The sequence below is a fragment of the Calonectris borealis genome, chromosome 4, assembly GCF_964195595.1.
Source record: "Calonectris borealis chromosome 4, bCalBor7.hap1.2, whole genome shotgun sequence".
Taxonomy (NCBI): domain Eukaryota; kingdom Metazoa; phylum Chordata; class Aves; order Procellariiformes; family Procellariidae; genus Calonectris; species Calonectris borealis.
This window is the reverse complement of record NC_134315.1, coordinates 10,367,281-10,385,589: the sequence shown is the minus strand read 5'-3', so window position 1 is coordinate 10,385,589 and position 18,309 is coordinate 10,367,281. Positions and strand designations below refer to the sequence as shown.

Below are 18,309 nucleotides of genomic sequence, written 5' to 3'. Positions count from 1 at the left end.
AAAAGATGATGAATGCAGTAACTCTTCATGTGACCACTTCTACAGCAGCAGTAAACTCTTCCTGGATTAGCTAAGCTTGGAATTAGGCCACATATACACTTGTATGTGTCTTCAGCGTAATCAGAGCAAAGTGTACGTTTTGAGAAAAGCAAGATATTTTTCCACTAGTCAAGCTTCAAAAATGTGTGATGCATCTCTGTAAGAAAACACCCAGTCTCACTTTCTCTGAAACATGTTCAGATATAACATTCATAAATGAAAGCTGGAAGTAGGACAAGCCGGAACAGAAATAACTGCATCTCTGCTATGTATTTAGATTTATTTCCAAGAATAACTTTATTACCATAAAACTGCAGAGCTTTTTTTTACACCTATGTTCAATTTCAAGCTTATTATAAACAATAAAATTTTACTTCAGAAATAGTAGCTTTCACTGCTTTTTAAAACTTGATCAGTGAAGTCATCAGAAACTGACTTCAGTTAGCCAAGTCCCAATCTCAGACATGTAATCTTTTTGAACAGTTTTCTCTAGTACATTTAATATTGTTTAATAAATAATTCTGCTATCATATACACCCACAAAATTTGGCTACACATACCTGAGAAACACCTGTGAATTCTGATCCAACAGAACTGTCTGTAAACTGTGTACCATTTAGCGAAACCTGGAAAAAATTAACAGTACATTGGTTACAATAGTTCAGTTTAATGCTAAAAAAAAAAGCATTAAAAAAGTAAACAAACCCTTCTTCTGCATCTGAGGGTTGATAAAACAACTTTTGAAACTTGATTCTTCGACTGCAGAGATGGAAAATCTCTTCTCTTTTGTAATAAAAAGTTCTACAGATGCAGAAGTTTACAATTTATATATTTTAAACTCTGGCACTATAGTTGTTTTATTAGCAATGCAACTCTGAGATGAAAGAATTGATACAGGAAAAAAGAAGTCATAAGCAAAACAACATTTTTCCTTCTGTATTTGATTGTTTGCATTTAGCTTTTAAGCTTCTATTGTGAATTGAGACAATTACCAAAGATTCTTGCCTTTTGAAAGTTGAATACAATACTGCTCAGAAAAATATGCAGTGTTAACCAGGAAGACTCTTCTACAGCAAGCCTCCAAACGGCATTCAGCTATTCCGCTGCAGAAGCCTTCCTCCTGCCCCTGGTTATAATTCATACAGAAACCTCTCGGGGATCTCTTCTATACCTTGTTTCTCCACAAGTGTTATAGAGACTACACTAGATATCAATGAAGTACCTTTCACAAGCCCCAAGTGTCTTCATACAGCATTATTTGAGGACACTAAAACACTAAAGACAGCGTACAAATTCAAGTCAGTGACAATGAAAAGCCCTAGATCACACTGACTTGAAGAAAAAGCATTTGATTTAAAAAAAAAAAAAGGGAGAGGGGAAATAAAGTCAGTCAATTATTTTATTCTTTATTTCCCCCTCTTCTTGAGTACTGGTTTCTCTCTTGAATTTCAGATATAATTTACCTCATGCCTCTGTTCCACCTTTCACATGTTTTTGCTAACCTCTTCTTGCTCTCCAGTTTTCCACCTACTATTGCCTGATATTAATATTTCTAAGACTACTCTAAAGACCACAACAAAACCCAGTCTGTTTAACATAGGAACCCCCACATCTTGTGTGTTGGATTTACAGAGTTCAGAAAATATTTTTACTCTGCTACCAAACCAGAAACGCAAACTGGAGCCTCTTCCAGTACAAAGGAGCATCCTTCAGTTTTACACATCCACAGGATTACCAACTGCTTGGTTTACAGAGCCAGTGAGATTATTGCAAAGCCATTGTCTTCAGCTGGATTTTTCAAAGGCAAAGTAGAGGATAAAACACAATCTTCAAATCATTGCAAGAGAAGAGACAAACAAAACCACACAACTTCACTTATATACCCTATGCTAACTTTCAAGAATAGGTATTTAAGAAAAAACCCTCATATGCAAGTCAAGCATCTCAGATCTAAAATCATGGGAGCAAAAATGCTGATGCGGAATAAGTTCCCTATTTTTACTCAGCCACTTTCCAAAATGTGGAAAAAAGAAAAGGTCTTTTGAATTAAAGAAAGTCGTCTTCACCAAGAAAAGAAATCCTCCAGTGGTAGAGGTCCACTGGTTATTGGCACGCATAAGTATTCAAGAACAAAGAAACCGGTAAGAAAGTTTAGAATGAAATTGGTACCTGCAGCTCTAAAAAAATTTTTTTTTGAGAAAATTCAAAAAACCCAAGTTTATCCAAAACCATTACCTATTCATTAAGGGAGTACATTTACCTTCTTTACATTCAAGACAGTGATAACAAGAAATGCATGAGCCATCACATGCAGATGTTGAGTGACCAAGCTGAAGGCAGTCAGAAATGTTACAAAAGCAAAGACAAAAACAGTGGGAGGTTTCTGTTACCCACTAAATGTCACAGGATGCCAAGACAAAATGCTGAACATCAGGAGTGACTCCTTCATGGAACTAGTTTTCTCTTGATCTGTGCAGAATTTGATCAAAATATTAGTGCAAACCCCCCAGAATTTAGTAGTGACCTAAATATCTGCAGGAGGAACAACCACCTAGGAATTTAAAGAAAGGAATTAGACAAATAGGAGGAAACTTGAAGAGAATCACCAAAAATTAAATGTCTGTGGGCAATGAGATTTAAGACATTGTACATGAGGCTTAAAGCAAATACAAAAATCACAAAAAGGACTTAAGTGGGGGTGAATAACAACATGACAGGCAAGGGAAGGAGATGGCTAAATAGCATATTAGAGAAAACATTAGAAGAATCTCGTAGAAATTGTCCAAATGGGACTCAAACAATAGCAAGCTAAAAACAGAGAGAAAAAAAAAAAGAGACAGTCTCACAAACAATTTAAGGAACTGAGGAAAAAAAAAAGTATAAAAACTACAACTAAATCCTTTTTCAAGGCACATGAGGAGCAAGAAGGAGCAGGTAGCCTGTCAGGATCTGTAAGGCTAAACTAAGTAAACAAATAGATGCATCAAAAAATGCTCAAACAAGCTAAGGTCATGGCAGAAATACCAGATTTATTTTTTGCATCTTCATGTTCACTATGGAGGAGTTTAAAGATATTCTCCCAGTGAAAGGCTTCTTTATGGAAGATGCATTAGAGGATCTGTTTTAAAGGAAAGCACTGCTAGAAAAAAGTATGGAGCAAATGGACAACTCAAAAATTAGCAAACCACCAAGAGCGGATGACATTCAGCCAAGAGTCCTAAAAAAGCTCAAAGATGTTATAGTTGCACTAATAATTTCAGCATGTTAATCCTTGTTTTATACTTCACCAGTACTAGAGGAGCAAAAGATGATTTTTCTTTTTAGTATTTATTAAGCTTTCAAAGGCGATCTAGGAAACTGCAGTTATCGAAAGTCCGTAGCAAGAAAGTGCCCTAGATGACAAAGTTAACTAATAACACTAAATCCTTCATGTTACTAAAAAGACTGGAGAACGGCAGGAGGACCTTACAAGATCTAGTTACTGGACCATATGCTGACAGATATAATTCCGCGTGCACAGATTTACAGTAGAAGTGACACGCTAGACAGCTGTCACTTCTGGACAACCCTAACTTTTTTTTTTAATTAAAGAAAACTTATTTTTACAGTTCTGAGTATCCTTTTTAATGATTTTAAAGTTTTATGTTTTAAAAACGTATTTTGTGAAGATAAGTGCCAGATGGAAGGCTGACATGGATCAGGAACATGGGAATCTCTGCATGCACTCTTCACCATAATGGAAAGGGGTGGGGGGGCAGGGAATCTTTCTGTTCGTTCTATAAATGTTATTTACCATGGAAAAGAAGTTCCTGTTTTTCTTGCAAGCTGCTGTCACACTAATTCACCCTCTCTAAAATGTTAATTTTCTGGAGAATAAGATATATACCATCTTGGCACAGTATAATTTGTACCAGAATGTATGAAGAAAGTGAGAATCACAGCTTAAACAATACTCCTTGATTTCAGCTGAATGACCTTGAAGAACCAGTTGAGCAATTAGAACACAAGCACTCAAAGACTGCCATAATTCGCTCTAATAGCCTGTCACAATCAAAATCAGACCTTCAGTGGGCTGAGTGACATATTACTAGACAACACACCCCCATCTTTCTCGCAGTTGAAGCCTGTTGAAGTCACACAAACATCATGAAAGTAAGAGTGATGCAATGTCTCAGGAGAGCTCAGGAAAAGAAAAGCACAGGAAGAAAATTTAGATTTGACTCATCATCACCGAACCCTAAACAGTATGTGATGCTCAAAAAAAAAAGCAGGATTTAATCAAATTTCTCTTAGGGGAAAACAGCTAGAAAATATTGCACTGATTTTCTCATGCACATTACGAAAGATATAGACTAGAAAAAAACCAATGCTACCGAAAGACGATTAAGGCTACACTTTATTCTACACTTTATTCTACAAAGTCCTAATATAACAAAGGTATTCCATACTACTTGAATTAATTCCCTTATTTTTATATAGGGAGGTGAAAAATTAAGTTTGTTGAAACATCTGAAACAACACATTCTCTGTAAGTGTCTGAATAACACTAAAGAAAGCTACTGCACTTAACCGTGGCTACCCCCCCAAAACCCATCAAGATGTCTTGTCTGTGCCACTTGCTCTCCTGCCTACACTTTTTATGCCAAAATCCATTTGCCACAGCTGTTCTGTGCTAAGTCTTCTCTCAGGCGCTTCCAGTCAGCGAGCACACTATGACATTGCTCTGCAGCTTCACAGAGCAGCTCTGCCTCACTTCCCACCGCTGTTGCCCAACGCCGTTTGGGAGGCAGCAGTCTCAAGTCGCACTTGCTGGTGAAGACCTCCCTCCCCGCAGCCCAAGTGAAGCTCTGACTTGGGTGCTCTCCAGTCGCACACTGAGCTGTTCCTCTCCTCTCCCAGGCACAGCTAAATCGGTCACAGAACTGCTGCTGGCAGATGAGTGACACTTACAAAATCCTAAGTGATTTTCAGATATGAAGGAAGATTTCTTTATGCCTTCAGTTCAAGAGATAGGAAACTATCTGATTTCAGTAAGTGAAAATTTAGGATCCTTCCTCCCTAACCCCAACTGATTTAAGGATAAGCCATTGTGGAAGTCAAATGCATGGATGAGGCGAAAGAATGATGATAAATGCATGAGAGAGAGGTTCAACAGTAGGTAGCAAACAAAATCTGATGCAGGACATCTCTGGACTGGTGAGACCTGGAAAGGCACACGGGAGGAGGATTATTCTACACATACATTGTAGTTCTTTTCCCCATTCCTCTAGTACCAAGCATGCTGGCCAGAACTCTAGCATGGCAAGGTTCTGAGGTTTGTTTGCTTTAAACATTGCTCCTGAACATTTTCAGTAGTGACCGTAGTCTCTGCAGTAACAACAGCCTCTGCAGAAGGTATATTACAGCACTAAAGAGATAGTATAATGTAAAAAACAGCAGTAAACTATCCACACTTATCCCTTCCTTAATCCTTTTTTAAGTCCACATTATACCTAGTTAACACCTGGTATAGCCCAGTTTTTCAAAGCAAGAGCAAACTGAAACAGATCTACTTGGCAGTGTGATCACTCCTGCCTATGTGATTTCATGTATTTCAACATTCTGATTATTTTTCATCTGCTGTACTTTAAGAAATCATGACCATTTTTTAAGGCATTGGAAGTACCCATCCAAGAGACTAAGCAAAATACTGTCTGGTTTCTCACAGAAAAGGTTGTCTTCGCTACATCCTGGACAGACCAGTTCCATGTACCACATGAAAGTGAGAACAAACTCACCTACCAAAATAGTGTAAGCCCTGCAAGCTACCAAACTACTGCAAAACCAAAACAAAACAAAGCATATGCCTAATAAAACAGAACATTACCTGCACTACAAAAAACAGTGTATTCCAACATTTTTTCATGAAAGTAGTTGTTGTTAAGGGTGGCCTAACACTTAAAGAAACAGTCCAGGAGGTCTTGGAATCAGATGAACTATGACCCAGAAATATAATCAGGAATCCTCTTGAGAGGATGACCACGTTACTACTGCAGCTACAGGAATATTTATGGTCAATATCGACATGGCCAAGAAATGCAGAAGCGTCCTCTGACACAGTATGCCTGGGCCTGCTGCACTCAGCAAGGGGCAGCTGAGCTGGCCCACGGTGACTAATAGTCCCTGTCCATGGTCATGAAAGTCTGACACCAAAGTGGCAGGTGAACAGGAATTTTTTCTAATAGAAGGTAAGATAGAAGTCTAAAGATTTCTTATTTTTCCTTCTTAAATAACTCCCAAAAGTACTAGAGATTTTGCAGTAAGAGGACATGCCCTTTTCGAAAAGCATATTAAAATCATATTTTAAAAAAGATTAAATGTAAGAGTTTTTTCCTAGCACTGGAGTATGGAGAATGCAAAATTAACATGCCCAACAACGGGCAAGAAAATAATCAGCCATACGCAACACACTTCCAGGTTCAACTGGCACAGCAATGCTCAAGAAACTCAAGCAGCTATCAGGGTTTATTATTATTGTTTTAGGGGAAAAAAAAGTATTTTGACATCAGTTATACAAAATTTAATTCCAAAGAGCTTTTAAGCAGTAGCTTGGAAATTGGTAAATGTTTGGTTGGCAACAGTGAGAAGTTTGGAGGTTCCTACTTCCAAACATAGTCATGGTTTACTGTGATGTAGTGACACCGAACAGAATGCAGTTACACTTACACACTTGCTTGCCAGGGAGTCTCAGTATTATAGGAGAGACGCACTGACAGAAAAAGTGATTACTGATTAGCTGCAAACATCACCAACAGGGAAAGCTGTGAAGGTTTCCTACACAAAAAGATCCTTGTTTTTACTAAGGATGCCAAAGCACCAAATAGAAACCAGAGAAGGCAAAGACAAGGTGATAATAATTAAAATTCAAATATCCATATTAAGGCAGCCAACACTTGATACAGCCAATTGATTAATTTTGCAGACTATTAACCATTTTACCAAGCATGCTCTTTCGGGCATTAATACTCACAAACTCCTAAATTATCCCTTCCCAGCCTAGCCTGCATTATTCTAGTGTAGTCCACACTCTTGAGATAGGAAAACTTTCCAATGACGGAAAACATATCCATAAACAAGTCAGTGATGCAAGAAGTCAGTCCCTTGGTACTCCTTTAAAAAGCAACTGGACTACATGCAATTTCAGGGAACCTTTAAATCTTTACGTCAACAGTGATATAGAAAAGTGAAGGCTGCAGAAGAACAAGCATTCCAAGGAGTGTCACAAGGCTTTTGTGACTCTCTTGATATCCAAAATTTGAAATACAAAATCTGAATATTACTCTCAAATACAGATAAACTACCTTTTAGATCTGAAATAATTAAGTAGCAGGAGAAAGAAGTTGCCAGAAGTTGAACAACAGCCAAGAGTAAAGTGTTAGTGAGAAACCTGGCAGAGGCTCAGGATGACAGAAAGCACTGCACATCAATACAGCTAACGTGTTGACTCAACCCTTACTTATGCTGGTATCTAATACACAACACATTTATGTTCAATAGCTATCGTACTTAACAGAAATCATTAGCATTGTACCAGAGAGCTCAGTCAAATATATAATCCTACCACACTGTTCTGAAGTAGAAATAAGCCAAAACTCCACTTGACAGCCAAGGAGCTAAGCACGACATGACTGCACACCCCCCTCCTGGTCAAAAAGGATGTTTGTGGAAGCAGATTTGCTGCAGAACACCATGTATCAACTAGCTATGATAACCAACAGCACGTTACTAAAACTGATTTATGTACGATCTTGTGTATATACATTTGGATTGGGCAAGTTGGAAATCTTGTGACTGTAAAGCACACTAGCCCATCGAGTCACGCTCCCTCCATCATGCTTAGCCAGCGGGAATTATGTACTCAAGGGCTAACCACAAGAAATAACCTATGAAGGGGGAAGGAGGAAGAGAGACAATGCTGGCACCAGGAAAAGATGATTCATCTAACTTGAGAATTCACACTCATTTTGTTTGTAAAGACAAGCAAAAGATAGGAAAATACCGAGCAGACAGCACCAGTGTTGTGCTGAATTACAAACACAAATACTTGTTCAAGGAGCTAACAAGGTTGTTGTCAAGTAGGTCACTCATTTAGCCCTCCAAAAGGTGAAGTACAATACTACTTCATATTAGGAACAACTTAGTAAGATAAATCCATTAAAAGTTTTTAACATGTATTTGGCAATAGACAGTCATCACATTAATCCAAAAGTAGGTACTCACTATCCAAGCATTTCCACAGAAAATACTTACGAGCAAAATGGTTTTATCCCTTTTGACTTGTGCTACTGCTAAAATACAGTTTGTGAGGTAAATTTTCCCAGGTAAATTTCTTTTTAATTTCCTGGGAAATGCTCATTATTCACACACAATCAACATTTTGATACTTCAATAATTTTAGTGATGCTTCCATTGCAATTTTAATCTTTTTAATGTAATAACATCCAGTGTTTTCTTTATTAGGAAAAATCACACCATTACAGAATTTGACTAACCTGCAAGACAGGTTCTCTGAAGGCTTCCCTTCTTCAACAAGTCATATTATTAAGACTTAACACTTGGATTTAAGTAAACATAACACTGTATTTCCATAGCTTAGTAAAAGCTATTCCTAAAATAAATTGATGTCAAACAAGCTGACAAGCTGAGGATGGGAAGGCTTAATCTAGAAAGCTCAGTCTACCTTGCATATAGATACCGAAGCAAGTTTACTATGAATGACTCAAAACCCCAGCAAAATTATTCCTCTCCCCACACCCCCAAGATGCCAAACCTGATTTGCTTCTTTTCCAGCAGTGAAATTCCTTAGGACCTTTGGTACTAAGTCAAAACGTCAAAGGAGTTTTCAACAGAAACTGAAATTATTTCAAAGGAAATACTTTTTCCAGCTGAAGCCTTTATCATTATAGATGTTCAATCTAGGGAGGGGAATTATAAAAAGTATAAGTAGTAGGCATATACTGGATTGTTCAAAAAGACGAATACTTTCTGGTGTAGCAAAAGTTACGAGTTAAGAGCGAGGTTGGGGGTGGGTAGGGAGACTGTCCCCGTCTCACCCATTTTGGGAGATACCCTAAAACAGAACCAAGATGACAAGTCTCTACTACCTCCTGCGAAAACTCAAGTCTAAGTTACTTGGCCAACAAGATCTTGTGCCAAAGAATTTTTATAAGATGTAACTATTTACAGGCTCATCACAGGAGGAGGGGGGGGGAGGGAGGGAGGTAAGTCACCTGTACACAGCCCTGTTTTTCAACACAAGGCATAATATTAGTAGTTGGATAAAGTTAAAGGCGTTTTTTCCCCTAAGGTTTGGAAAAGTGCTGGTCATGCTGGTCAAGCATCTGCCGGATTAAATACATAGATAACTTTTAAAAGTCAGGGCAAAAAGTATCCATAATCGAGGTTTTGTTTTGTTTTCAATATGACCAAACACACACAAAAGCCTCAAAAATAGGGCAGGAAGGAAGGAAATCAGACAACACTGAACAATGCAGAATAGGAAGAAAACAAGTCTTCTCTCTGCTTCTAGTTCTTTAAGGCCTCAGGTCCTCTGAAGATAGGTAAAAGTATCACTTCTGGTGGATTTACACAGAACTGATTATTTACCTGCTGCATCTTTTTTTCCTTTGGGTCCTCAGAGCCAAGATATAACAATTCTACTGCAGCACAGTAATCAGAATAGACTAAATTCTGAACAGCTACTTAAATTCACAAACCCATCAAACCTTGATTGACAAAAAGCTATACTCAGAAACACAGCCATCTTAAATGAAATGAGCTACACTGCAAATAAAGGTGCCTGAAACCATCCTGGTAAAGTTTTTTTTCAGTAGTACCTCAAAAAGACAACTTTGAAGTAGTACTTTCAAAAGAACGTAGATATTGTTAATTCTGTAATGTTTTAAGGGAGCAACATCTATATTCTGTGCCTTTCTCCCACGCATTCTTCAATAGCACACTCAATTTTTCTTTTAGCTGAATCAATCTAAAATACATCCCTCAGGAAATGAGCACCTGTTAGGAAATAAGGAGTTCACAGGTTATAGTGCCACAATATGAAAATGTTAGAACACAAAAAAAAGCTATGATCTCTACAGGAACTCGGAAGCATTCATAAACCAAAATCAAAAAGATGAAACTCCAATCTGTATCCCATTATAAGGCAGATTGATCTACAATGGCTTAACTTTTTAACTGGAAGTTAAAGCAAGGTTATACTCAAAGAAAAGGGTTTCCATCTATTTTGTTTTATTAAACAAGAACAAATTACTTCCTTGGACATTAATTTGAATGATGCAGACTTAAACTATTCATTCCATGAAACTTACAGATGGGTATATTCATTCCTACCTCAACCACTGCAATAAAATCCTCCCCCCCCCTTTTTTTAAAAAAAAAAAACAAAAGTAGTCTGATGTGACAACTAATCATCATCAAATAATACCCTAAGGAGAAGAAAAAAAAAAAAAAAAAAGAAATACACAGTTGCTTTGCAGAATGAAGTGTCCAGACCCTACCAGAAGTCCTGCTGTGCTCTGTAGATATTCTAAGTTGAATTCCACCACTAAAAACAAACCTACATAAGCTCTACTTCAGAAAAATATCTAAGCACTGCCTGGTGCATGATCTCATGAAATTTGTATTAACAGAGGCCAGAGACCTTCCTGAATTAATTCCTGTTTGGGTGCTTTTTCCAGAAGATATGATCTAGCGTAATCCCTATTTAAAGATTGCAAGTAGCAAATCATCTAAAACAGAACGGGCTCAGAATCAATTAGCAAATTTCATTAGTTTTGTTTACTCTCCATCATTTATTTTCCTCTATTATGTATTCAGATGCTTCTATCTGATGAGCCATTTAGTCCTTACCTTGTGAGAAGCTGGAAACGGTTAGAAAACAAGCCCTTGGAAGTCAGGAACACAGACAATTAGTGTGATCCCTCCTGCTAGGTAGCCACAAGAACTGGTATTCAGGAAGAAATACCTGCCGGATACCAAATAACCTCCCTACTCCTCTGTTTGATACCATTGTGAATAGATTTGAGGATCAGCCTAGTCTTTTTTTTTTATACACAGAATACTGTGCAGCTAGGCACAGGCCATCAGCACAGCCTCCCCAAAGGTCAATCTATCTATCTAGGTAAGTCACATGAAATTTGGCAACACTTGCATGAATACTGTTTGTTTGTAGCATATGAACAAATACTGGTTTTCCTCAATCAGCTGAGAGCTCTTACTATCCCTTTCCAAGTCATTATATCCTCTGGAAGCTTTATCAATAAAATTTTGTGTTTTCTTCCAAGCCAAAACAAAAAGCTTAACAGCATTACCACAATTCCCTGTAACCCCCTAGCAATATACCCATTTACAATTAATAACTGAAGGTTTTCCAGGACAAAAAGCTGGAAGATCCATGTCACCTGGGAACAAAAATACTCCTACTGCATTCGAAAGCGAACAAGCTGAAGTCACCCTTACTTTTTCAAAAACAGTAAACACTAGATGCAGTGCTACCCCAACCCTGAAGATAAAACTCCCCAGCCGGCCCCGTGGCCCGTTCATTCTCTAGGAAGACGTACGCTTCCAAGCAACGGTTATTAATGCCATAGTGAAGCTGCACTGACTGAAATCTCTTGTGGTTAATGGTTAATTGCCTTCCAGCAGAGAAGGATCACTACAGGAGAGAGCAACAGATCCCTGATGCCATGAAAAGTGCCTATGCTTGCAAGTCCCATCTTGTCTTTTTATCTTCCTTTGAACCTAAAACCATCTGTCTCATCTTACAAAAAACTAAAAGTATCAGAATCACAATTTATACCATGCTTAAATCTATAAACACATACTAGAAAAATATATATCATCTACCATACTGAAATTCACCCTGTATTGCAATAAATGAAAGCTATTGCCCTTGGGGGGAGAAAACAAAAAAGAAGTCAGCCTTTGGATAAAAGCCTGACTTTTATCCAACTGTCAAACTTCACTTTGTAAACTACAGCATCACTATTTATACAAATGGGCAGCCTCAGCTGATGGGCCATTTCCTCATAGCATCATAAATAAAGGAAAAATTCACTTCTGGAATAAAACAAAACATTAATTTTGGACATAAAAAAAAAATCTATATTTAAGCTTAACAGAGGGACAGTAAGTTAAAATGGGATTTAGCATAGAAATATTACAGCTTACTTTGCACACTAAAACAATGAAATTTCAGTAAAGAAATGGTGAAGACGGGAAGAATCAAAGCCCTATGTTTTGAAGTAAAAAATGAAATACAAATCAGAAGGCTGCAAACCATGACATAAGCTTGTGCTCATCTTGTTTGTAACTGTATCTTCATTCTTCTCATAGAGAAAAATGTTTTTATACAGAACAAAACCCAAACTACAGTAAGTATGAGGCGCTCAGCTCTTAAATTGTGTGTAACCAAGAAATTACAGCACGCCTATACTTGTGCAACCAATTACTTAGCTAAATAAGACCATTTATTCACATTAAAGCCAGTAGCAATTAATATCCTTATCTTCTTTGTATTTTGCATTGCATCGATCTGAGGTACTGCATGTAAATTGAAAAATATTAGAAATTGGTTATTTTTTAAGAAGTATCACTGTGCACATACATATTTAATGATTTGTACTGATAGCTCTGTAACTTCCTCCCTTTCATTTCATTCAAATAATTTGTCATACTTTACATTTCCAATTGTCAGAATTTTTCAATCCCCAGCTCCAAATCAAGAAATTTCACATCTTAAGGGAACATTAAAAAAAGTCAGAGACACTGACAAATGTCCGTGCTATATTTGCAACCGAACATCCTTTCTGAGATTAAGTCTCCATCCAGATTTGGAAGCGAATGGGGAGAAGGATCTGGTTATATCAACGGCTTATGCTCATCCCTAAGACTGTGAAAAGGAAACATGATTCCAAGGTGCATCACACTCTTTTCAAGAGACACTGGAAAGTATTAGTGCTGCTTCACAGCCCTCTGGAGGAGAACTCATTTGGTCAACCACCTTCAAGAAACGACTAACTGGAATAGACACGGTGACAGCCAAACAGGGTCATCAGCAAGAGGCCTGGTTCGTTTAGCTTAGCAAAGCAATGAAGTTCTCTCTGTGAATGCACTGGGGGTGGGCGGAAGACAAGAATTAAACTGAAGATAGGGAAAGTAAAATGTCCTGGAATACATTCAAACTGAAGTGAAAGGCTATCAGTCACAGCATGAAGGATGTGAAGCAGATAGTAAAGATCTATTTCAAATGAAGTTGAATCAGTTAATGAAAGGCATTTTATGGTATTTCCACAGATAGGCAGTACCAAAAAAACTGCCCAGATCCCTTCACATTTTTATCACCCTTCACATGAAAAAGCTTTGCAGTTGCCCAAATATATTTGCAACTCAATTGTAATAGATGAGCTGTCTTTGTATTCTGGGTGTTTTTTTAAATTCTATTTGCGGCAGGGGAGACGAAGGGAAATTTGCCTACAGTAGTTTTTAAGGCTCTTACATATCTTTTAACACTGCATTTAAAATAAAAAGCAGAAAAATTTAGTATTTTAAGTTTTGTGTAAAGGTAAGGACAATTTGCAAGATAAAGCAAACTTGAAAACCTGTAACCAAATTAAAATAAAATTTAATACTAAGCCATAAGGGGAGGAGGAGGAAATCATGTCTTTTACTGGTTGAAGTATAGTAATCAATTATATTTAAAGAGTTTTCTGCACAGCATTAAATGCTATTCCCTAGTTGTCAAGTGAAATGGCAGCAGGTACACAAAATAACAGAACTAATTTAAGCGCAGACAAGCTTAGACTTGAGTGAAAAAAGACGTGAGTCTGTAATACCCAGATGTGCAGCCACCAAGAACCCATGCTCTCCAGGGGAAAAAGGAAGAGAAAGAGATTTTGTTTTAATTACACACATCACAAATTCTTTAGGAGCACATATCCCACATGCAATACTTCCCTTCTTTGTAGCCAAATATGACACAGCAGAACAGAGCCAATCCACCTCCTACCAGGATTCTGCCTTTCTTGTACTAGAAAAATGTTCAATGTTTTTTCAGCAATTATGCAGCCACATGTGCTAAAAAAAAAAATACCAAAAGCTAATAATGAAGATGATTCAAGCATTTCTTTTCCCCAGTACAATGGCCAAAACTGTTCTGAGCAGGCAGTTAAAACGCCCCAAAATTCTCTCAACTAGCCCTGACAGGTAACAACCATGCATATACATTTTTTTCCTAGTAGAAAGTTGTTAGAGATTTAATCTGTTGTTTATACTTCAATCCTGAACAGAAATATGTAAAGTTAATAGGATTATGCAAAACAAAAAAACCCCAAAACGTGCCAGCACTTTCCCTATGAACAGTAAGAAGCATTCATCCAAAGGCTAGTTTAAGATGCACAAGACAACATTCAGGAATTAATTACTTGACTATGTAGCTTCAATGATACAATTGTAGATGCTCTACTCCAGAAATTATGTTACAAGAAAATGACCTCAGCTGGTAACTGGTAAAGGGTTAAACGTACTCACTCTTGACAGCAAAATCTCCTAAAATATTAAGTAAAGCCATGCGTGGGAGAGGGCGTTTTCAGAAGGATCCACCAAATACAATTTCTAAAACTAGCCATGTTTTTCCCGTAACAGAGAAACAGAATTGTCAGGCAAATTGCATACACTGTACTTGGACATGACACAGACAATACAAGGCAGAGAAATAATTCTCCAGTTCTAAGCCCCTTCAATTCTGCAAAAGTCAGCATCAAAAAGAAGCAGAGTCCTAGTTTAATAGCTAGACTTAAGAGCAATCAGCAAAATTATGGGAGAAGATGCAGCAAGTAAGCCTTAATATCAGAACTGCATTCAAAGGTTATGTTTCTAACAAATCACTACCAAGTTATTAAACCACAATTTAAGCTAATATCCATAGCAGATTACATCAGTCCTTGCACTTCATTATCCCCAAACTGCCCAGCTCTAGATGTCCTCCGTACATCCGTACATCACATCATGCATTAAATTTCTTATAGCCATGTGAAATACACTACTGAACATAATACATGGTGTGCTTCAACTACCACTACGGGAGGGACCAGAAATTTACTGAATTAACTGAGGAAATATGTAAAGCTTGAAGTCCTTTGACCCAAGCATCTGATTTATTGCTGCAACTTAAGAAGCAGAGATCAGAGAGTCCAGGGGAGTCTATTCAGCTACCCCTCACCAAAAGGCAGTGGTGCTAATAGCAGGAAGCCAACCATGACCCCAACATACTAACGGGAACAAAAAAGGAACGTTGCTTCTCCAAAACTCTCATCTCAAATGTTCTCTGGCCCAAAGATATAAGGGATATATCCAGATAGCAAGCCAAACCTAAGTCCTGGGCCGGATTTGTAGGAACAGTTGCTTATATTTCCTATACTGAGGAAGATCACAAGGAAAACATCCAGTGCTGTAAATTCTTCATTACAGATTGTCTTAGAAAGTGGTTTTGGGGGTTTGGATGTGGGTTTTCTTTTTGGGGGGTGAGGCATTAAGGAGAAGCAGGAGGCAGCTGAGCTGAGACATCACAGGCAGCTGTGATGCCTTTAAGGCCATCTATGAAAAGACTGCCAAAGACAAAGGCAGCTGAACAGCTGTATCAGAGAAAAAGCCATAGAGAACAAGCTGTCTGCTGGCCCTATCTAGGGCTGCATACTGTTCCAGTTGTTCTCTGCCTCCTTCAGACCAAAGAAAAATAAAGTGGTTGTCTGGAGCAACTCCTAAGAGGAGCAGAAATCATATATATCACGTCTAGCTAACAGGCAGAGGTGCAGCACCTTGAAGGTGTTGCAGAAAGTTGTTGAATGTTCATTCATCACACCAACTACTGTTCATGGTCGCTTCTCCACAGGGGTACTAGTCATTGCTAACAGTGAACAAGAATGAATAAGAAGCTCCCAATAAGCCCTCCATGTCCTAATACTGTCAGAAACAAACTCACCCTGCAGACAACCCCTGTGTTTGAAAACACTATCAGAGGAGAGCTTTGGCTTCTCTGATCACGTGATGAGGTTCCATGTGCTGGTAGGTGAGAATGTAGAACATTTCAAGGAATTAAGACACAAAAGAAGCTCTTCCTGCTTGTTAACTTGAGTGAATAATATTTTACACTAGGATCACGAGCAAAACATCAAAAGTCCAAAGATGATATACCAGGGCAACCTGAACAAGAGCCTAAAAGTAAGAACAAGTAATCATTCACACAAAGTTCATAAAAAACCAGCAACCAATCCATCAGTCTTAGAGGTACGCATACTAATGTATGAAGCATAAGAAAAGAAGCTAGAATTCTTTGAACATGATCAAGACTATGATCTACTCCTCAAGAGTCCATTCTCAGCTGGAATACTAACAGAAAGAAGATACAGTCAGCTCACAGAAAAAAAAAAAAAGAAAAACAAACCAAACAAACAACCAAAAAAAAAACCCCAAACAAACAATCAAAAGAAAACAAACAAATCCAAGTGCCCAGGAGTGTTATGCCCTATATCTAAAGGATGCAAGCATCACAAATGCAGAGAGGTATCTTGGAATAGTAAAAGGAGGAAAGCACATGAATGCTATCAAGCTGCAAGCTTACTACAGACCATCAAAAATGGTGGACAGACAGATGACACCTTTTCTGAGCAGGCAGAAGAATGAAGAAAAGCATAGCTCTTCTTGTTACAAGGAGATACTAAGAACCTGGGCACCTACTGGGAACGGAACATTGCAGAACTCTAGCGAGAGTTCAAGGAACTTACCTTTTTAAAACATAGAAAGCAACCAGACTCTTCCTTTAGCTGTAGCCAGGAAGAAAGAAGTGGTTGACAGTAAACAATGAGCGACAGTTTCGTTGGAAGTGAACCGTCAAGTCAATGGTTACTGAAGAGGGAAAGAAAGGAAGAACAGCAAGAGACAGATTTAACATCGCTAAATAAGAGCTTGCAGAAGGCAAGTCTAAGGCAAGGAAGAACTAATTCTCAAATGACACAATAGATACAAACAAATTCAAGAAAACCAAGCACAGCAAGAGAATAGAAAATATAGCAAGAGAATAATGACTCAGAAAAAGCACACAGAAAAGGAATAACAAGCATAACAATGGCAAGAGAATACAGGGGACAAATCCAAAACGCTAAAGGCAGAAAATCAAATAATTCTCACAAAACAGCTTGAGGCTACTGAGAAATCATTCTATTAGTACACTACTAATAAGAGAATTTGTCCATTTCTGAATGAAGAGGGAAAACATTAATGAAGAACAAGTCCTCACTAAGGAGATCAACTACAAGCAGGTGACTAGCACAATTAGCACAAATAAATAGGTAAAAATACCCACCCAGAGTCAGCTTATTATCAGAAATAGCCATACTTACATTTTTTTCCAAGTTGGTTGAATGTTATCAGATCTAGCCAAGTTGCTCAGGAAATCCTCTGAGCCATCTCAAAATCAACAATCCTACCTCTGAAAACTCATGGAGGATGCCTGAGATATTGGAAGCTTAGAAAAAGGTGAACTATATAAACCCTTTATTTAAAGCAAATAAACAATCTCATCCCTAAAAAAAAAAAAAACACCCAAACAAAAAAAAAAAAAATCCAAAAGCCCCACCAAAAACTGAGGGAGAGAAAAGAGATGGTGAAGGGCAGAAACACTTGAGGAATAATACTGGCTTGTCTTCAATTCCCAGAAAAGTTAGTCAAATACATTCAAACAAGTCTTTTTAAGCACTTAGATGACACAAGGTTTTGTCAAAACCAAGCCATGTCAAACCAGTACGACTTTATTCCATGACAAAGTTACAAAGGAGAGAAAGAATAAATGTCACGATTTACTCGCTTAATGTCTGTGACAGTCTTAATTACTGAGACTTTCTCATAGCCAAACTAAAAAGCAAGATCTTGATAGAACTGCCATGAATTTTCAAATAGGCATAGGTGACTACATGCAAAAGAGGAGTCAACAAGGTCAGACTGTTGGAAAAAAGCTAATGCTACCTTGGGATGTATAGCTTATGTGACACATGACATAATCCTTCCACCTAATACTGCTCCAGTAAGTCTCAGAGGGACAACTGCAACTCATTCCGAACACAGGTCTTCAAGCCAGACAGGAAAAGCTGGAGAAAAGCCACAAGAGAACAACTACCAGATGTAGACAATATTACCTGCCAGGAAAAGCTGAAAGAACTG

The 18,309-nt window shown here is 37.9% G+C and overlaps 1 protein-coding gene across 3 annotated transcripts in view; it reads right to left on the bottom strand.

The window, feature by feature from the left end:
• FAM193A (family with sequence similarity 193 member A) overlaps window positions 1-18,309 on the bottom strand; it is an 81,938-nt gene that overhangs the window by 49,187 nt on the left and 14,442 nt on the right. For all 3 annotated transcript variants that reach the window (XM_075148594.1, XM_075148592.1, XM_075148593.1), the window contains exon 2: window positions 600-665. In XM_075148594.1, coding sequence (XP_075004695.1) covers window positions 600-665 — 66 coding nt within the window. The remainder of the gene's footprint in view (window positions 1-599; window positions 666-18,309) is intronic.